Genomic DNA, 22,539 nt, shown 5'->3' with positions numbered 1-22,539 from the left:
CGAATGGGTGGGTGTACACGAGTTTACACGAGTAGACTGATGCGCGTCAAAGGCTGCGCGGTTTCATCACGGAACTGGAAGAATTCCGCGATCGGCCGAGGTGATTGGCTCGGGTTATTTGATTTTCGGAAGCGATATGCGAGAGGGAGTTTTTCTGTTTTTTTTTTTTTTTTTTTATGGGAGAGAGGAGGTGTGGGCTTTATTATGGCTGTCGGGTTAATTGGCTTATTTGCGCGCTCGCTCTTTGACATATTCGGCTCTGATTTTACTGCGATGGTGTAAACTCGTTTCAGCGATAATTTGTCAAATTTTAAAGTTCGATCGAAGCGTTCACTCGTTGATCGTGTTTTGAATCATTTCGAGCTCTCATGCCTTATCTAACAATATAAGTAACGTATATGAGAATTTGAAAGCCATCGTCGCTTCTATACTTCTCTCGCGACTCTTCATTTATTCAGATAAAATCGACGCCGAGAAATAAGTGATCCGCGTAAATCGAGTCTCACCTCTCTACGCACTATTAATCATACTATACACACAAAGAAGGTAATGTTTGCGCCACGCGTTTATTGTTGCCTTTTTCCCCTACTGTGTTGTGTGGCAGTCGAAGCCTATATATATATATCTTACAATCAGTCGAGTGCGCCGTCGGTCGTTTTAAAACGTATATTATTACTCTTTTTTCGCTCCCTCTCAGACTCGCTTAACTATAACTCACTTGACGAATATACATGAACGCCTATAACAACACAATAATTTTCGCGTATTTATGGAACGTATATTCTTAGAAAATTATACAGAATAGAATAGAATGGAATGCTTGCAATTAATGCGATTGTAACACATATACTAAATCTTTGCACCAAAAAAATATCTGTCTAAATCTTGCCTGAAGATACGGTAACCTCATTGCGATTCAATAAACTTTTCAAATGTTTCAACAATTTTGTCGTCTTTGCTAAAGTATATAATATATCGGCTTCGTTCAAATTATAAAATACATACCTACAAATCAATATTGGCGTGGAAAATAAAAAAGGGTTCAGGATGCAAACAAGGATAGAAACAATAAAGAATGACGAATAGAGCTCGTGACAAATCATAAAAGAATATTGCTTTTCAAAATAGGAATTTATATTTTTATAATAATAGTATAATGTTAAAACTAAACAGAATGGTACATAATAATCCTAAATTATAATCAATAATCATACTCGTAATAATAAAATAGTAATAATAATTATTCTATATGCGTTAGAAAGTAACAAAATAAAGCTTAACATATAAATTAACAGTATAGCCGCAGTTTTCATTAGGTATCTAGTGTGTCGCGATGAGAACCTAATATTCGTATAATGATGTAGTAGTAATGTCGCAGTGATAGTTCGTAAAAATAATAATAATAATCGAAACTACAATGATGATAATAATAATTATAATTAAAAAGAGAAACAAAGCACCGTCATCACATCGGGGCCACACACGTCCGCAGTCCACGCACTGGGGACCGGCGGAACACCCCCCCCCCCTCCCCCCCAAGGAACTTTAGTCCAGAAACATATTAATAGTCGTACTAGCATTAAAGTATGGTATTATGCAGGCACCTAAAATTATATCCTACACAGTATATACGTATATGAGCGCGCACGGGCGACTCTCCTTCGCCACCCTTATTTCGATACGCTCGTAACCTGCGCCCACATACCTATATGCGATTCTTCGGAATCGGCTTCGTAAATCGTCAACCTGTTTCGTTGCTGATGGGTGAGTTTTGTGTTTGAGAATAAGACGGATATAGTTTCGAATTCGTTCAACCGTCCAACGTGCGAAGGGCTGGTAAAGTTTCTAAAATAAATTTAACTCGAATCGAGATCAGGCTGCGTTTAATTAACGTAAAAGCTCTCATCACTTAAGTAGCTGTTCGAAGATAAAAACGTGTATGTATAAAATGGTCGATTGAAAAAAAAGAAGAAAATGTTTCTCGGTTCAACAATAGCAGCTCATATCTCGTCGCACGTCGGACGTACAAGACCGGGAAGCTTCAGCGCGGAAAGTATATAAGAAGGAGAGTCGACCGAGTGGAATGAGATCAAATTCGAAAAGAGAACAGGTGAAGGGGTCAACCATATGAGTGTGTGTGTGTGTGTATGTGTGTATGTGTGTATGTGTGTGGTGTGCAGTGTATTTTACACATTTATAATATCCTCCGCACGTGTACGCTGCGTGTTTCGATCGGCTACTATATACTATATATCATGTATGTATACGAGTGAAGCCGCCGCGAAAACGGGTTTCGTCATCGCGGTCGTGCGTGCAGCACACGAGTGCGTCGCAAAAGCTCGACACGACAACCTAAAGGAAAGCGAGCACTATGCGGCGTATGTGTATATTATATATGTATATCTGTGTGATTCGCCGCTATATATATATATATACCATAGACTATAGATATCAGCCTGCGATCGCGTATATATATTCTGCTATTTACTGTACATGTAGGTGCTATGCATGTGTGTGTATGTGAGTACCGGTGCGAAAAACGAAGGAGAGCTGCGGATGCATATAGGTATATGGAGGAAAAGTAAAAACAACGAGAGACTCGTCATTTCGCGCGCGGCGACAAATAATATCAAAGCCTCCCTTGTGCTGCAGCAGCATCGCGCGTTGATGTATACGTGTACGTATGTAAAACGCGAGAAAAAAGAAGAAGGATGAGAAGCCGAGGCTGGAAAAGCTATCGTTGATTAAAAATCGTCAAAAACAATACTCGAGAGCCCGCAGCCATTTTTCTTTCGTTTCATGTGCACATACGCGAGCTCTTCTCCCCTTTTTCTATATTATAGAAATAACGAATAACGTGTGTGTACGTCGAACAAAGATGCGGCAAATTTTTCATCACGCCTTGTAAATCTGAAATCAACGCGATGTACATCAAAGACATATTTACCAATCGTGTCAAAGGCCGAATAATAATTAGAAGAACGGCTAGCACGCGTCTAACAAAGTTTCTTCGATAGCATCGCTTCCCGTCAATTCGAACTTTCCGCGACGGCTCTGTATAAGGTGTGCCTACTGCAATAACAATCGCGCGATATATATAAGTGTACAATAAAATCGCGCGCGCGCGCTCACGAGTGAACCCCCTTGAAGTTGAAATGCGCCGGTGTTTATTCAAGCGAGCGAGCGAGCATCGACCTATGAGCTCTATAATTTCTATAATTATAAACTGGAACTTTGCTAATTGATTGTACTCTATACGTCAGAGGTGCACTCGTTCATCGACTATTCTCCTCCGTCTATATTTTTTATGTATACGCAACTTACGCACTCTACAGGTAAGTGTACACGTGGTACGTATGAATAATGCGCGATTAAGTATCTCGAGCGCTTCTCCATCGCGGCCTACTGGTTCTTTGCGACTCGCGTATTTTTTTTATTGTTAAAAAGTCGTCGACTCGAATTACGCAGATTATGGTGATCGATGATTCGCGTTCGAACTGCAACGCCTTTGATTTGTAATTTTTCAACTCGAATTTATTCGCCAAAAATAAGAACGCCGATGATCTCCCGAGCCTAGGATTAGAGGAAAAAAAGAATCACCGCGAGTTAGAAAAATGAGCGTCACTGTCCAATTTACGATGTATCTATCGTAACCAAGCGACGCATCCGCGTATGCGCGCATGCATATATGTATACGCTCGGCCAATAGCACGCTCGATTCTTTCCCTCTCTCGACGTCGGCTCTGCATTTTTCCATACGCTCATTATATTTTTAGACCTTCGCGATTGCAAGGTTATACACTCGCGAGCGCGATCGCGTCGAAGCTCTTGTTCGCGTCTCTCCCGCCGATGCCAGCGGTGTAGACGCGTTTCGTTTCGATATAGAGAATTTGGACATTGACGATGTTAAGAATGCAAAGTAACTTAGGTGCTTGTACAACAAGACATATATCGACAGAAATAGAACTACTGAAGAGGACGCTTGGAAAAAGAAACGATCGAGTGTAATACACGATAATTATGTTCCTCGCGACATTTGTCTACTATAATCGTATGTAGGACGAGTTCGCGGGCGGGCACGTGAACTTTATACACAGCAGCAGTAGCATCTGCTCGCGGACCTCGTCTGTATAACATATAACATAGTGGCGTGGCTTCGACAAATACAATAATCCCCCGTCTCGCGTATAATCTCGCTCATATCGTTCGTCTATAATAGTAATATGTACAATCCAACGGCCGCTCTCGGCCCGGCGCGAGCTCGAAATAAATTAAATTAATTAATACTTCTGGCAATAATGTCCTTGCGGGGTCGCTCGGAATCACGCGACGCGCCGACGATCGTCGCCGAAAGCAACGAAAAGGGTATGGAGAACAAACAATGGTCGCCGAATCGTGAAGCTATATAATACGTTTACATTTTGGCGCTGATATGCGTGAATCGAAACTACACACTCTAAAAAGGCACGTCTTTGTATAAGTCTACATATGTATGTACTATATAACGGATAATTCAACCGAAAGAGGAAAATTGCATAAGAAAGCTGTATACGTGGAAAGACATACGGCGAGTCGCGCGATTCCGCGCCGGACCCCGTCGCGGATCTTTCTCTCGACTACGATCTCCACCTTACAGGCGATAGAGAGGATATTTACACGCGGGCACTAAGTAATATAAGTAACGACCAGCTAACCCTTATACGTAAAGACCGTTATGTCATATTATATATTACGAAAAAACGCGCACGCAGGTACACGCGGATCCTTCTTATCTGTCGCCTTCTCAATATCTCGCAGCCTAGTCTCTCTCATATCTGTAAGTGTATGTGTGTATGTGTCGACTCTAAGCGCTACGGGAACTTGAAACCTATACTTCTACGACTTTCCTAGCTATACATAAGCGCATACAACACGAGCGAGTCGCACGCCGAGTAAAAAGCCGAGAGGAGAGAAATTTCACGCGCGACAACGGGGCCTACTTGACAGTGCGTATGAGAGCTTGCGTAATATGCACACACACATAGGCGAAAGCGGCGAGTGAGAGTCCGTATACGAAGAAGAAAGAGAGCCTGCGCTTGCGACTGTCCCGCTGCACACGCAGGGATTACGCTCTTCGGGAAACACAGCGATTAGGCGGTCGCCTGGTACGAGATTGCATCGGCGATACAGCACCCGCAGAGAGAGCACGCGCAGCTGTAGGTGGACGATCTCGGCCATTATCTCGCGCGCGCCCGCACCGGCAATTGCTAATCTCGCGAGGAAAGCCGGCGAAAAGGGTCAGAAGGAGGAGAAGAACGCCTGGTCCTCTATATGCTGCAGAGTCGGACCGCATCGATCGCTATCTCTCCCGCGCGCGTCTATTGCTGTGATTTTCCGACGGTCCTTTTCGGCCCATAAACGCGCGGCTGTAGTGTATAGGTGATGCGTGATTATACGACGGCTTTTATTCAAGAGAGTGACCGATGGATTATTATGCGTGTACGATGACAATCGGGCTCAGTTTCGTCCGCGCGGTGACGGGGAAAGACGCTCGATGGAATGTATCGTTAGACGTATACACACACATGTGTCGGGTCGATAATATAATGATCGCGTCCTGATGAACCAATGCAAGCCTTTAGAATTTCACTAGTAGTCCCCCCACCCTCCTAACCAGCCGCGAATTCCCTTACGATTATAACGATTCTACTTTGTAGTTATTAGTCACCTAGTAATATGTATATTCATCACAGCTCTGAGATCACTCTCGTTTCAACAAACACTTTTCCTAATCCTACTTCTTGTAAATAAATCACATTAGGTTGCAAGAATTTTCAAAAAATTTCGCACCGTGTATTATCGAATAATAATAACGTTCTTTCCAAATTCAACGCCAAACTTTAAAAAATTCAATAACGCCTATTAAAGTAAATATCGAAATTTCGTACCGATCGTCGCTTATTATGATATTACATTATACATCATCAGTCTCCAAAGCGCAACGGATCAAACTCACTTTTGCCTATATAAAGATTTTAAATTTCATCGATTTTAACACTTCCGAATCTCGCGGTAAAGACTTTTCACAATATTTTTCCTTTTTTTCTTCAACTTTTTTTCAACCGTTTTTACTTGAAAATAACGATCTACACCCATGCTCTAATTAAAAAGAATCAAGGTACCCGTTAACCTACGAATATATAGCTACTGTCGCGCCGCGGTTATTTTCGGACTCTATATAACCCTCAACTCTAGTGAACTCTATACATCGTCGTCGCAACGAAATTTTACCGTGGAATTGTATCTCCGTGCTCTTAAATATGAGAAGAGCCGACGCGCGGCTCTTGAATATTTCAGCCGCGAGAGTCGTCTATATATCGACCGATTCGTGCTGCTGCAGCCTCGGGAAAATAGCATCGGCGATTAACAATGTGCAACGACTCCCCGACGTGCGGCTGTGCAGCCGTCGGTTCTACGCTTCAGCCATTAGCTCGTAACTTTGTCGTGTATATCTATATACGTACTATACAGCTGGAATGTTTCATCTCGCCGATATTATATTTTTTTTATCGTCACTTATTCGATTTTTATTGATTTTTTTTACTAATTTTTTTTCTATTCACCGAGGCAGCGAGTCTATCGTATTTAATCTATATAAGAGTCGCTGCGCGAAAAAAAATGCGAGACGCGATTGAGAAAATCTCTAAAGCGAATCCATGCCCTCAATTGGTCCTTGGAATAATGAAATGTCGTTTGCCAACGCAACCGTGCATTTCCATTATACCGCCTTTTCACTATCTACAACTACGCGCGCGCGTGTGTGTTATTTCCGATATTTTTGTCTCATGAGACATATTTAGTTTTTTATCTTTAAGAAAAAATTTAGAATTTCGCCTTCATCCTTACTCTCAAGTCTCATTCCTCACAATAATCTCAACAACTTAAATAACTCGCAATTAAACGTTTATGTATAAATACTGTTTTGTCCACTAACGTCCCCTCGCGCGAACTGAGCCAGATTGTCGTGGTTTTTAACGAAGCGATCTCTCTCCTTCGGGTCATCTTTATTAAAAGCCATCGGTGCCTTTTTGGTAGTAAAGTGTGTAACGTGTGCTTAGATTCATAATTTAGAAAAAATAGCAACAAAACGCGACTGCGGAAGAATCGACTCATTCGTCACTTGATAGTAGCTACAGCACCAACAATGCTCTCTTTTCGCAATAGAGAAAACAAGTATACACGAAATTCAATATCTTCCGTAATCGGCCGTTTTACACGAGTTATCGAATGCGAGGACTCCCAGTATAGTGTGTACTGTACGTGCGTGTGTGTGTATGTAGATACAAGATATAAAACGAAAAAAGAAGGAAAACGCGATCAACAGAATTGAAGGCGAGAAGAGTGGTGCTGCTCGTTTTATTGCACTGTCTCCGATGGCTACCGCATCATCAGGTATATATAGTCTGTATATATATATATATATATATATATATATATATATATATATATATATATATATATATATATATATAAACTTGGTCTGTTCTAGTAACTCATTGCCAGTAAGTCTACACCTTACGCATTTAACTTTAAAACTACTACCCTACCTGTCTCTGATTGCACAACATTTCATTTGCCTCTAGAGCGATCCTCTTCCGCGCCCAATCGATTACACATTGCTCGCGCAACTTATGTCCTTCATAAGCGGGATGTTCAATACGAGGAAATATTGCTTCTTCGAAATTTTTACACCAATCTCGCGACGATGCCGGGTAAAGGAGTAGTCGCACCGAATCCGGCCGTAGACAGAAAGCGCACAGTGAACCGATTTCAAAACGGACGCTCTCGTGAATTCCTTTCACCGATCGGTGCCCTGTATAATCGATTATAATACAGTCTGGGCTGCGGGAAAGGAGATCGTCGCTCGCACCGTCAGCGCACTCCTAACAATGCATTATTTATCTTCACCTACTATTGGGTGTAGCAGCTCGGAATCGGCCGTGCATGTCTCTAAGAAAGTGTCCCTGTTCATCCCTCGCGACCCTACGGACTCGCGCGTCTCTCCGTTATACATAATTATTATATACTCATCAGAGAGAGGAAAAGATCATCGTTCGGTTGCCCCCCGGTCTCGCCACCCTGCACGTGTTATTATTTTTTTTCTGTGTTTTTACTCCTTTTGTTATAATGGTCGTCATCGCCATCCTCAACTGTATAAAATATTTTGAATCGTATCAACAACAGTCACATCGTACATTCGTACAACGTATTAGTACAATCATTACAATAGCTATAGTTATCGTAATCAATATAATATTCACAGCATTTTATCAAAATCTCTTAAAAGCACCAACCGTGGCGGCTCGTAGATAGATTCGCGCACTCACGCATTCTCTCTCTCTTTCTCTCTCTCTCTCTCTCTCGCACTCTCAGCCTCTCTCTCTGTCTTATTTTCTCTCTTATACTCGTTCCGTCCCTCTTTCTCCCTCTCTCTCGGCGTCTCGTAGTCGTCGTCCTTTTGTTTGTTTGTTTTAAATATTTTTGCTTACAGCGTAGAAGTCTCGCAAAGTCTTGGTCGTATGTGTGTAGTCGACATCGCAACTCTCGCGCTCTCCCCATCTTACACATTACTCTAGCCCCTTCTCTCTCTCTCTCTCTCTCTCTCTCTCTCTCTCTCTCTCTCTCTCTCTCTCTCGCAGCGTCTCTGTCGGCTTTGTCCTCTTTCGTTTCTATAAGAGATTTTCACCGATATAATCGTGTATGTATATATATATATATATATATATAATATTTATATACTCATATATATAATATATTTATTTATTTATATTATATATACGGTTGTCGCGCTAAACTGACCTTAATAATCTTTATACAACTCACGCGTATCGAGACGTTATTATTATTATGTATTTTTTTGTTTGCTTTCGTAAACCCGCTCTCTATTATTCATTTTTTCTCTCTTAAAGCACTGATTAAGCGAGGAAGCATCCGCGCGTAATAATATATGTCCTTTCGTTTAGCGTGTCCCTCCCCCCGCTGGGACACGGTCTGTGGGTGGGTGTGTATGTGTGTGTGTCTAACGAAAAATCATCACAGGACTAACTAGAAAATACCTTGCGGCCGCGCGTTTCTCGTGTGTGTGTGTGTGTGGGTGGGTGGGTGGATGGGCGTGTGTTTTTTTCCCTCAAACAGCTAAGCGCGCATCGACAACAACGAGTGTCGAGCAACAAGAACATCATCAACGGCAACGGCAACAAGATGGACGAAGAGGGGACTTCGTCATCGACGGAGCGGCGCGGGAGCAGCGGCGGAGCTGGCGCCGCTGAGGAGCAGGAAAAGCGCGAGCTGCTGCTGCTGATGATCTAGTAGCTGCATCGTCGTGGTCGCGGTCGTCACGGGATCCGTCGCAGGAGGTCGATGATGATGATGCTGCTGCTGCCGGCGGCGTGGATCGCTGCTGCGGATGCGGCTGGCTGCTGCTCAGTGGTGCGGCGCGTGGGGGTTGGGCGGGTTGGGGTTGGGCGCGGGCGTCGCGGCCTCCTCCTCGTTGGGGTCGACGGGGCTCGGGGACAGGAACTTGCGCACGTACTTTGGGTAGTGGGTCTTCTCGTGGGCCTTGAGTATCGTCGACCTCGAGAAGGTCTTGCCGCAGAGCGAGCAGCGAAAGGGCCGCTCGCCCGTGTGCACGCGGCAGTGGTCCTTCATGTGGTGGCGCAGCTTGAAGGCCTTGCCGCAGAACTCGCACTTGAAGGGCCGGTCGCCCGTGTGAGCGGGCAGGTGGCTGATGAGCGAGCCGACGTCCGGGAAGGACTTGCCGCAGAACTTGCAGAGCACGACCCCGGAGCTCGGGTCCGAGTGGACGGCTGCGAGCTCGAGGTCCATCGGCTCGATGGGCCCGAGGCCCGCCGCGCCGGGGTAGTGCGCCTCGGCCGGCAGGTGCAGCCCCGTCGGCACCTCGAGGCCCAGCTGGGCCTGGAGCTGCAGGTGGGCCGCCTGCTCGCGGTACTTCAGCGACTCGAGGCTGTGCGAGAGGATGTGCCGCGTCAGCTTGCTCTGGTGGAGGAACGAGGCACCGCAGTACATGCACGCAAACACCCGCTCATCCATACCCATCAACTCCTGCAACCAAACAAAATTAAGAACATCAACTTCTTGCGCTTGCGCTGTAGTGCTTCTCTCTCTCCGCTATTGCGTCTCTCTCTACTTTGTACACAATACTCCGAACCGATTTCCATACACGCACGACACTCTACAGTCTCAGTTACTCGCTCTCAGATATATATCAGCATCATCATCAACATCATCATCATCATCATCATCGTCATCGCCGTCTCAGCTTCCAGCTGGCTCTACTTTGTTTTTTACTATCATCATTTCCCTCTTTCTCTCTCTTTGACTACGTTCAAAGGCAACACATCATCACGCGACATATTGTTCATTGTCTTTCTCTTTGCTCCAGCGTTTTGTACGTATAACTTGTTGTCGTGTTTTTTTGTGCTTCAGTGTGTTCTAGATACAGTGTCGTAGTAGCACAGTTGCTCATTGCTTATATATGCTCCTCGCTCTCGAAATGTCTCTGCGAATCTCTGTGCTTGCAGTGCTCTCTCGCGCCTATAGACAGCTTGATTCCCAAAGAGAGTTCGAGACTTGGAGATAGATAAAGAAAGAAAAGGGGTAGTCTAATCGCGGCCTCGTCATCGAATTTGGCTCGTGTGTGTCGTAAACAGAGGTAAGCCGAAATAATTGGCAGTGCACAGTATCTTTATAATATCATATAGATAGTGGTGTGTTTGTGTGTGAGTAAGAGCGAAATTCGACGTATTCGACTTTTTCTTGATTCACCGAATCTCTTCTTTCAACAACGTTACTCTTTCATATGGAAACAAGAAAATAAGTTGGATTAAGAATCATCGACGAGTATAAGCTTTGCGGCCGCAACTTTTGCTTCTTCGCCGCGGATTCTATTTTTGCATAAGGTTATATTACTGAAGTATAGAGATCGATCGGAGGGTCGCGGTTTTTTACCCGAAGAAAATGAGTGATATATATTTAGACGGAGAGGCAGCCATAGATATACAAGAACAGAGACAGAGCATAATATAATTGTAGCCCTCCGCCCGCGAGAAAGATGAAGAGAAGAAATTCGGTGAACTACGAGTTTTCTTTTTTTTTCAATTTGACGTATATAAGTACTTTGACTACAAAACGCAAGCTAAATATGTCGTGTATAGATATAATATATCATTCGTGTATGTACACAAGTGTGTGGCGAGAAGTGTCTTCTGCCGCGTTTCTATAACTTTACTATAGATAGTAAACAGTTGTGTCTGATTTTTCTTTTTTTTTCTCTTTTATTTTGCAAGGAATGTACATATTGTCTCATTTACTTTTTGTTTTTGTTTTGATATATATATATATATACATAGAGGATACACGGCAGCAACACAAGAAGTTGACGCTCATTTTTTTGTTTGGCGCGCACGCGAGACCGCCAAAAGGCGCGCGGTCTATTTGGCGATCATTACAAACATTTAGTAATCATTATTTCTGTGGTTCATAATAATCTGTTATCTTTTGTTTTTTCAATCATTTTATTACAATCGATTATTGGCTTCGAAGGTGAAGAACAAAATAAGTAGTGATAATCAACAAATGCGTGTATTACAAAATTTCTAATTAGTATAGGATAAAAAAACAGTATAGAGTAATAAACAATCGAACAAAAACATCTTAGCAGCAGGAGCCACCCCAAAGTCCAAACTCTCACGAGCTCAGAGTTTTTATTTATTTTAATATACGTATATGAAAAAATTTCAAAAATAGGATTCCCATATTATTTATCATCGCATAGCAACAACAACATTATTATGAGACAACCCGTGCGTGTTCATGGACTTTCGAACGGCATTTGTTCTTATCTTTTTTTTTTATTTCTTTGGTTATATGCGTCGGCCGTGCGTCGCAAGTCTGCGGTACGTGATAGCGCAAAGTTGCGACGCACCGCGAGGCATAAACATCCTGAGCAAAGGCAAATTGCATTCAACGCAAACAGCAACCGAAAGACAAATATATAATAATATATAGAATATAATAATATATATATGACAATGTGACAAAGTAAGAAAGTAAATGATATATGCGTAGTACGTACTGGATATATGTTGACAAAGATGTTTATAATACTTAAGAGATTAATTTTTTTTGCAAAAATTTTTTTTCTCAACTCAACGACACATGTGGATGTACACGAACGTTATGGAGTGTGCACGTGTGTATAATATTGGGTGCGTGCGCGTTTTCTGTTTTTTTCTTTTTTCCTGTATTATTCATATAGATGTGCGTGTCTGTATCGTGGTATTGCCGGGAAGCGTAACGAGTTATTGTTATTTCGTTTTTCTTTTAAAATGAGGAAAACGCGATAAGGATGACAGTTGGGTAACTTTTCGAGCGAAAATTCAAAAGCCAATGTTGAAAGGAATAACATCGTGCAAGTAAGATCGTAATTTTCGAAAAAGAATTGAAAATGTCGAGTTAATTAATACCACGGGATGCGTGATGTCTATGATTATTAATTAGCGTGAGGGTGAGACAATGGCAAAGAACGAAGGTCAACTTCATTTTTTATACCAAGATGAGCAGCGGAAAATAAAAATGACAGGTATACGCGCGAAAGTCGAGGAGAAAGCTAGATCGCGACAATGCTTATTTAATCGTCGCGCAAAAAGTCGGCGTGCATAGATCGATAAACGAAACGTTTAGATCTTGTACCGGAGCAACAGGCGTTTATATTTTTTTTTCGCGCGATTTTCACACACATCCACGCTCTACGAATCGATTCCAACGAAATCTCGTGGCAGAGAAAAACTCGCTATGCTCTGTTTTCCAGTCGAGCGTATAAAACTGACTTTTGTGACTTCGCGGTTCGATTGCGTCGCGCTTTCTCGATTGCCGCTGTCTTTTTTTGGAATTTGAGCATCTATACTGATTCGCGAGCTGTCTTTTTTTCTGTTTACGTACGGAGACGCGGCAGCGAAAGGAGGATAGAGAGTGGCATCGGGGGCTCGGCGAACGTGAGGCTTTGATAAGAAAGATAAAAGAGTAAAAGAGAGAGAGAGAGAGAGAGAGAGAGAGAGAGAGAGAGAGAGAGAGAAAATGGGATGCACATATAGAACTACGGCAAAGTAGGCAGCGGGAAGCTGGACTCGAGACTAGATTTTTCTTTTCTTTCTTTACTTTCGACTCAGTTATTTTTTTTTCTAGATAGCAGGAGTATAAAGCGCGCTCTGAGATCTCTCGCTGTTAGATTTAAGTATCTGTATGTTTAGATCAAGAATCGAATATATCTGACTGAGCAAACTGTACGTACTATTTCGTGATTGCCGTGTATTTCAAATAAGTTTGTCTCTATAACTTTTATAAGAATTCGGCAATCGAGCTTGAATTTTGAAAAAAAGATATGTTTCAATTTAGCAATCGTAAAAAGGACCAATTATCTCGAGAGACGAAATCCACAAAATGTACACGGCGACTGAGAGCACAGTTATTATAACTATATATATTTATGTATAATGTTCGAACATAATAATACTCGGCGTGACAGTGTGCAGCAGACAGCAAAGCTCTTGGGCACATGCAGCAAACCCACATGCAGTAGTTATTCAATTACTCCTTTTTGCAATTCCGATATACCAAAAAAAAAAAATCGCCCACATAATCATCGATGAAACTACGCGTATCCAGTAAAATCGCTGCGACTACCGTAGAACAGAATTTACGAAAAAAAATAATAAAGCAATAAAAGTACGCGTGCGTTTCCTTGGAAAAAGAGAGAAAGAGCACAATATAACACGAGAGCGGAAGAAAAAAATACAACGATCGCGCACACAGGTATATTGAATCGCACAAGAACCAAGTGAGTAACAACGAGAAACACGAGTGAAAAGTACACGCGGATCGAATCTTGCCGCGATAGCGTGTGATATAATAGAACGTACTACATAGACTCGCGTATAAGGCGCGTGTCGCGGCTGCAATTATATATGCATTGTCGCGCTACGAAAATATACGCTGCATTATCAACTGCAACCCAACGACCTTGCCGTGTCGTGTCGCACGATTACAGATGCATCCGAACCGGGCGATTCGTTTACTATTTATTTATTTTTCTGTCTTTCTTTCTTTCTTTCGTATAACATGTGTGTAATGTAATAAATAAAACAATAAAAGTAATATATATATATATATAGTAATAACAATAATAACAATAACAATAATAATGATAATGATAATAATATTGACTGTATACTGTTATATATGTATATATAATATTAAATATGTATATTTATGCAGAGCAGAGAGAAATACAAGAACAAGAATAATCGATAAGATATCCAAATTGGAAAATGCAAGAGGCACTCACCGGATCGGGCGGCAGTCGGTAGTCGCTGGACATTTCGCTGCTCGCGCTCCGCTCCTCCGTCGACCTCTCCCAGTCCACTTCCTTTTTTAGAGACTGCGAAAGGACACGTTTTCAGTGTTTAGATCGTTTCGCGGCGATTTCTCGCTCAGTCTCTTTTGATTTGATTTTTTCCCCCCTCTTTGGAATCTTTACACATCTTCTCTTTAGGATCTTTCGGCTACATCGACGTACACGCGCGGGGGGCTGCGGATCGCAATTTAATAAATAGGTATAATCGTGAAATATGAACGCCACATTGGCCATTATAACCGTTTAATAATTCTCTCACAAAGGACGAGAGCCGAGCACGCGTCCGGGGGCTTATTGTCCGTCGAACTGACGTTCTTTGGATCCGAGCGCGCGGGTATTATTTTTAGAAACGTTATATACGCGAGGAATATTTTTCGATAATGAAGAGCGGGCTTTTGTGACGCTGGCTTCATTGTTAAATGCACGCGGTATTCCGTTGTAAAGGGCGGCGACGACGCGAGAATTTGCGAAAAAATTTACGTTTGTTCGCGAGAAATTGGGCAGCGATAAAAAAATACTCCGCAGCTTTCTCGCTGCAGCGTATAGAGAGCGAAGAATCAGTGCGGTTGAAGAAAAATGCACATGCGACGTAACATAGTAAATGTATCGAGTTTGATCGAAATACCTAGATATGCATGTATATGTAATATAATAACCACCAAAAATCGAAAAGAGAAAATATCCAAAGTATATGTAAAGAAAAAAAATGAACAAGAGAGTTGAGCATAAATCCGTGTAAAATGTGGAATAAGAGGAGATACTCACGAGTGGCACTTGCTGGACCGGAGGCAGACCCGAGGGGCCCGCCAAGGGCTCGGTACTGTGCGGGGACGGAAGCCGGCTCTGGGGAAGGCTGCTGATGGGTATCGTGACGGGCGTGACGCCGCCGCCGATACCGCCAGCGCCGGCGCTGCTGTTGTTATTGCTGAGGCTCATGTCGCTGGGTCCGCTGTGGACCGAGAGGGGACTGAGCGAGCCCCTCGTCTCCTCGAGGCTGGCCGCCGAGTCGGAGTCGCGCCTGGACCTGGGCCGGTCCAGGGCCAGCGGTCCCGGGCAGGGACTGCTCGCGGCCCCTCTCGACGTCCTCGTTGTCGCGCTGGTCGGCGGCGAGGCCGGACACTCGCTGATCTCGACGTCATCGGTGCTGCACTCGTTCACGCTGAGGTTGTGCTCCCGGTCCCGTTCCCGCTGCTCCCGGTCCCGCTGCTGCTGCGCCAACGCTTGCTGCTGCTGCTGCTGTAGTTCTCGCTCCCTCGAGCTAGTATCCCGCTTGTCGCGCTCCTTCTCGCGGTCCCGCTCCCGGTCTCTGTCTCGATCCCTGCAGTCTCGATCCCTGTCGTTGTTTCGCTCCCTGCTGTCCTTGCTGTCGCTGGACCTGCCGGTGCCGCTGTGCTGGTGGTGCTGGTGGTGGTGCTGGTGGAGCCTCTCATCCTGCGCGTCCTGCAGCATGGGTTCGTTCGCTGCCGGAGTAGTTAACGCCGTCGCCGTTGCCGTTGTGGTCGTGGTCGTGGTCGTCGTCGAGGACGAGGACGTGCCGGTCGTGCTCTGCTGTTGCTGCTGCGGCTGCTGCTGCTGCTGGGCGGGTAGCTGGGCTTGCGGCGGGGACTGCTGCTCCTCCTCCTTGGAGGACTGCACCGCCGCGGCGTTGATGTTGGTCATGTCGGCGAGGCCCTTGACCTTGAGGCTCTCGGCCGTCTTGAGGAGGGCTGACAGCTGGCAGTACTCGACGTTGACCTCGCCCTTGTACATGAAGTCGACGAGGGTGCGCAGCTCGGCGAAGCGCACGTCCTTCAGGATGACGATGGGATGGCGGTTCGGATGGTCGAGGAAGAGGGCCTGGAAGTAGCTGGAGCACGCCGATAGGACGACCTTGTGAGCGCGTATGGACGGGCCCTCCGTGCACGCCAGCGTCACGTCCACCAGCGACTCCGACTCCAGCAGCTGACTGAACACACCCAGCAAGTTGCTCTGATGATTGTTCCACCTCAGGCAGTAATGCTCACTTCCCATGTCTGTACTGCCCACAACCCTGCTGAAATGAGCCAAACAAACAAAGCTGGTTACTCGATGATATGCGTATTATACTCGCGTATACGTTATGCGAGTCGAGGCTTGTTATTAAAATCTTTGATCCAAAGACAGGCGCCGGTTAATGATAGCGCTGAGATGTTACTTTGCTTGCATTACTGCCTCTCGTCAGCTCCGAGCGCGCCGACGAGAGATTGCCCGCGCTTCACGAAAGAATCGCACGCTTTGTACCTGTATTATTACAACTTAAAGCGGTGTCGTCGCGCGCTTTTTACTCTTGCTCCCGCTCCATCTGTGTAATTACACGTGCGTACCGTAATCGAGGCGATTAAACTTCTCGGAAGAATTCTCGCGGACTGATAGAGCCGTTTTGGCGCGAAGCAGGAAACAGTCTCTTGTACACCGCGAGCAGACCTTCGACCGCTGCGCAGAAATCGCTACCGTAATATTTTACTGCCCTATAGAAAAATGTTACGAGCCGTAAAGCGAAGCCGCGCGACACGCCATGCTCCGAACTACCGATTCTAAGTCCCTCTCTACAATCGTGAAAATTTAACGCGTAAGTACAGCCCAACAGCTCGATTAAACTCGAACAAACATAAAATCACTCCCACCTCACTAGCCGCCAGCGAAAGTTTTTCTCTCCGCGGAAAGCTCCGCATAGCACACACACATATACACACGCACACACACGTGCGGGAGCTCGGACCTCAACAAAACACCTGTTCAGTCGACCTCGGCCGGCTTATCGTCGAGTCCACTAGCCGCGACTATAAGCATACGCGCAAGACAGACAGAGTGGAAGAGCATCATATGCACGCGGCGGGAGAGAACACGCATAGGAGGGGGACGAAGTCGAGGGAGCGAACGAGACGGAGAGAGAGAGAGAGAGAGAGAGAGAGAGAGAGAGAGAGAGAGAGCGTCGTCGTCGCTCAGTCCCCCGCACGTAATGAATTATCAATCGTGTATTACACGTGGCGCTCGCTGATAAAATGCGTTGCGAACTGCTGCCGTCGTGTCTCGGCGCGCTCGACTAATGCTTTATCTGACGCACCGCACCGCGCGGATATTGCGAGTTCACCCACACTATATAAATATACACCTCGCGCGCGTTACACACGCACACAGCGATGTTTTCGCCGATTTATCAGCGGTTCATACACAGCTCCTCGATGGATGAATTTCGAGCGAGCGAAAAATACGAGCATACCTCGCGAATCTACGTTTTCTTTCCCAAAGTAATCGGAAGAAAAAAATTGTTATTGCATAGTTTCGAAGCTCTGTACCGGGCGATGATTAACACACAGGCTTTTATACGGAATAATATTTGCTCGCTAACGACGTGTAAACGCGGGTGTATTTAGTTATTTTTATATACGCGAGCGCAGATGACGCTGTAAAGTGAAATTTGCATCGCGGACAGGCTTGTATTCCGCGAAAGTAAGTTTTAGTTTTAAGTGGTTCTCGCGCTTTAAGAGAATAAAAATGCAGTTTGCCTCTAAAGAGGGTATATTGTTAACGGGGTTATGCGGTACATATAACCGGGGCCGATGGGAAAGACGCAGCGAAAAGTGTCCTCGTAAAAGCCCACCCGCGCGACAGCGTGTGAAAACGTCGATGGACCGGAAAACTTTTAAACGGCCAATTTTGTCTCTATAACGTCCTTCTAATTTTCCTCAACCATAAACGACGTTGCTCGACGTATAAACGTTCGAAAACCAATCCAGCTGATATCGTACACCGTCGCGCGAGTACAGCGAATTCAAAAACAACTCCACGTGTGCGAACGGCGATAATTCCATTAAAAAAAAAAAAAAAAGATACTCGCCTACGTACGAGAGAAGATAAAGGCAGCAAACAAACTTTCCCCTCCAAAATCCGCAAGCACACACAGAATACAGAGAAGAGCGATCCTAACGGCACGAATTTCAATAAAAACTACTATAGCAACGATCCAGTACACAGTGTGCACGAATAAGAGTCCCTCTCTTCTTCACTCTCTCTCTCTCTCTCTCTCTCTCTCTCTCTCTCTCTCTCGCTCTCTCTCTCGCTCTCTCGCAAAAAATTGCCCGCACGCAAATAAACGCGGCTCGTGCAGAGAGCAGCGCGCGCAAAGTCAAGATAGCTGAGTAGCTAGCCGGTGGCGGCACTTATTGATTCTTACATTGGCGCGAGTAGCCTAGCCAGCTAGCGTATATGCACGCGTCGCTCGTGCTGTAATATAGCGCATGTATACATCGACGCGCGCGTTATCTCGCGTACGTTGTTTTTCTTTTCTCGCTCGCTCGCTCGCTTTTTTACAGCGCGCTCGCAGCTCGAAACTATATACGCTACTGCCGCCGCGCGTGTTGCACATTTACGCTCGCACACACACACAAGCGCGTATACGCGTATACTCAAAGCGTCGTTAGCATGTACCGCACGTGCCTGTGTGCGTTTGAGGCTAGGACGGAGGAAGGAGAATTAGAGAGAGAGATAGACGCAAGTCGCACGCATACTCGCGTGACACATGCATCCGCGCGCACTTGCGATACTAATTGCGTGCTTCGATTGTGCTAGCCTACTCTCCTGATTGTCGCGAGCGCTGCGATTGACGTGCAGAATTAAAAAAAGGGAAAAGGAAAGAGTAGCCGCGCGCGTGGATATTATTACGCGTATCGATTCGAGCTTTCTTTTTCGACGTTTGTATACCGATGTGTGAGGGTTTGGCTGGTAAAGAAGAGGATATTAGTTAGTGAGTTGTTAAGTCGCGTAACGCTTATTCGAGAATCTGGAATGAACGACGATCTATTTCGATAAAGACATTGTATGTATGTATATGAATCGTGCACGAGCTGCATTGAGCTGATAACGGGGGGATTATATTTTTGAAGCTCTGATAAGAGTATTGGCGACACGTGCTTCTTTCGATCTCTAGTCGACTGAAAAAACTGATATAATACCGCGACATCCTAGGCAGTTATAGCAGTTTTGGCAAGTAATTTTTTTGTCATCGCATTACATTTTCATTTTTCATTATTCGAAGTTAGGAATCGATGCATTTGTAGCCAATTGAATAACGAATACAATGATGTTAGCGTGTGTCTTTTAGAATAGGATAGAATACGACATGCGTCGTGCGTAACGTACTTGACGATATCGCATTTTTCGTCGTGACGATTAATCAAAGCATATTTACATAGACGCAGCTCTGCGAGATTGATTTATTCTCGCTTCTGGAAATTTGTAACTAATCAAACTTCGTAGCGACAATGTAACAAGTTAATTCGAGATAAAACTCGTCGACACACCGAAGATTCGAGGTAACGCAACGTGAACTGCTATTATGCAAGCGCGTGTGACTTCATGGCTTGATAAACTTCATCAATCACACGCATAAATAGTTTTCTGCAGAAAAAAATATATGCACACAAATAACTTCAGTGCAGTTCTCTCCGATCGAAATTAATCATTTATTTAAAAGCTTTGACGAGATCGCTCGCGCATCAGGAGTAATGATAATCGCGTATGCAAATCAGCCAAGGGTGAGGCGACGAACGAAAAATTAAAAAAAAGACGAAGTAGGAAGAAGCGCGCTCGGTCAGGAAACGCTGGTCAGCGTAATGAAAGATGGTCGAACTTGTATTACATGCGCTTATTTTGCGCGGGTACTTGATTTTTTTTTCGAACTCAGATACCGAGAACGAGAGAGCTTATGCAACTCTGTTTAAAAAGGTGTTCCGTGCCAAGGCCTCCTTTTCGTACACGAAAAGGAATATAATATGTATATATAAACGAAATGTCTCAATCCTCGTGCGCTTCGCCGAAACGCGCGCGCATTGCCGTAAATAACTTTTTACATAGAAAAACTTCGCGGCCCGTTTTCGCGTGTACTGTGACAGAGAGCGGCGTCATTATACCGGTGATTTAATTGTCCGCGTTTCCGTTCTCGAGTTACCGTACATATAGTGTAATGTACTGCGCGTGCAAGAGAGATATTCGCGCTGCTGCACCGGAAGGTTTCGATTATTACTTTTTCATAACAGCGTGCGCGGAGCTCGACTTTAAGTCATTTGTTTTGGCGCTAAAGTTATCGACTTAGGCACGCTCTCTCACAGCGTGCGCGGGAACATTTGAAGCGTGCGTGGGGATACCTATCCTATCGCTGTCATTTGTTTTACATATGTATGATTGCGAAATTGTGTATCATTAGTGCAAGACGTCTTGTTTATAACCTATTGGTACCTAACCGAAAAGTAAACATGAGTGATAACAGTTCTTGTGATACAGACGATATATCCGATTATGGAAATGAAATTCCACCCGAAATCGCATACCGCAGTCTGACAATCAAGTAGCATCTACTTCTGGAGCAGAAATTACAGTTGATCAACCCAAAAAATCCGTAATAGTTTCGTTAAAAAGAACCAGATTTGATTCAGAAGGTCGAGATGATGATAATGAACCACACGCTGAGGATGAATTTTATCGATTAACCGAAACACAGCAAGCTACATGTGGTTCACCGTTGAAAAAACGTAGACAAAACAGTGATGAAAAAAGCGAACAAACATTTACTATTGAAAGCATCGACAAAAATATTTCTTTTCATTTTAATAATTCTAATATTACAATTAATGTACATAATCATCATAATTAACTACAATGTACGATACACTATATCTGTGTTTTAGTTTAATATTTTTTGATAAAAGATGTAATAATTTTCTATTAAAAATAATTCATTTTTAAATTTGCAAAAATATTTTAGTTTAGTATAATTACACTCGTATATAGCGACAATGTGTGATTTAACGAACTTTTTGTATGAATAAGCTTTCACAGGAGCGTGGCCTATTTTGCATTATGAAATAAATTTAATTTATATAATATACTAATTTAGTATAATGTCGAGCTCCGCGACACTTGTTATGACAAATATTATACGCAACTCGTGCGAGGGAAACACTACTTACGCACTCGTGGTAGTTCAGCGCCCTCGCTTCGCTCGTAAATCGTGTTCCCCTTGCACTAGTTGCGTAATGTACTATTTTCTGCTTCTCAATCTGGAGAATAGTTAGGTCTATCGAAGACAACGTTATAGTCAACATCCGAAAATCTGTTGATGGGAACCGGGAAGCGCCTATACGCCACCTATCGTCGCCAACCAGAAAGCTGGAACGTTACGATTCCGTGTACCGTCATGGCACTACATCGGATCTTTTTTTTTTCGTGTAATCAGAAAAGTCGTCGCGAAAACTCGCATTTCCGGACGCTATAAATTAGCCGCATATAAGCGTCGATATTCGACATATCCCATAAAGACACGCGTATTATACACATAGAGAAATAGGTAGATGGCAGCCCGCAGCCTAGCACTACGACGGCAGAATGTCAGGCATCACGCAGTGCCGTTCTCGAATCGTGACCTACCATGACGCGCAACGAGCGCCGCCGCGGCACATGCCGGTAGTATACCTATACACACACACACACGAGCATACATCTTATCTATCGATCTGTTGCCAACTAGTCACGGAAGTTGGGTTGCACCGCCGCCGAGTACATAAAAACGCAACGCGCGCGTTATAAACGTCGGGGACTGCACGTGCGCGGCTCGTAAATGCGCCAATAAGATGTAAAGAAATTCGCGGAGTGGTATACTCGCGGAATTAAGCCATGGGGATTATTGGACGCCCGCGCGTGTATACGATGATTAATCGCCGCCGCGCGTGGAATATATTAAATTCATTTTCGTGCGCAGCTCGCTCTCGAATAAATTACACGCGAATAACTGTCTCTCGCTCTTCGATGAAACTAGAGCGAAAGAAGAGTGTGTACTGCGCACCGCCATGGCGATAATACACGCAAAACACCGAAATTACATGGCTTCGTTCGAGACACTTGTTTTTTTTCCCGCTCTTTTTTTTACACTCGGTATAGGTACAGTCCCTTCTCCCCCACCCTTGCACTCGCAGCTCCGCTCGAAAGAATATAACAGCGTTACGTAAGGCGCAGTGGAAGCGCGAGCGAGTTATTTATGTGATTTTAGAGGTTTTCTT

The 22,539-nt window shown here is 44.3% G+C and overlaps 1 protein-coding gene across 18 annotated transcripts in view; it reads right to left on the bottom strand.

Annotated features, from left to right (window-relative positions):
• The window catches only part of LOC100119619 (protein tramtrack, beta isoform), a 215,712-nt gene that overhangs the window by 21,302 nt on the left and 171,871 nt on the right, over window positions 1-22,539 (bottom strand). For 11 of the 18 annotated variants that reach the window (XM_031927271.2, XM_016983784.3, XM_016983788.3 and 8 more), the window contains 2 exons: window positions 15,236-16,502; window positions 14,402-14,494 (listed from right to left, as the gene is read on the bottom strand). In XM_031927271.2, the coding sequence (XP_031783131.1) occupies window positions 14,402-14,494; window positions 15,236-16,480 (1,338 nt within the window). In that variant the 5' untranslated portion in view covers window positions 16,481-16,502. Of the gene's footprint in view, window positions 1-140; window positions 10,102-14,401; window positions 14,495-15,235; window positions 16,503-17,112; window positions 17,387-22,539 lie in introns of those variants that run through there. The other 7 variants (XM_031927276.2, XM_031927278.1, XM_031927279.1 and 4 more) reach the window with 3 other exon arrangements.

This window comes from Nasonia vitripennis, chromosome 3, assembly GCF_009193385.2.
Source record: "Nasonia vitripennis strain AsymCx chromosome 3, Nvit_psr_1.1, whole genome shotgun sequence".
Classification (NCBI taxonomy): Eukaryota; Metazoa; Arthropoda; class Insecta; order Hymenoptera; family Pteromalidae; genus Nasonia; species Nasonia vitripennis.
The sequence above is the reverse complement of the archived record's forward strand: the minus strand, read 5'-3'. Positions and strand labels throughout refer to the sequence as shown.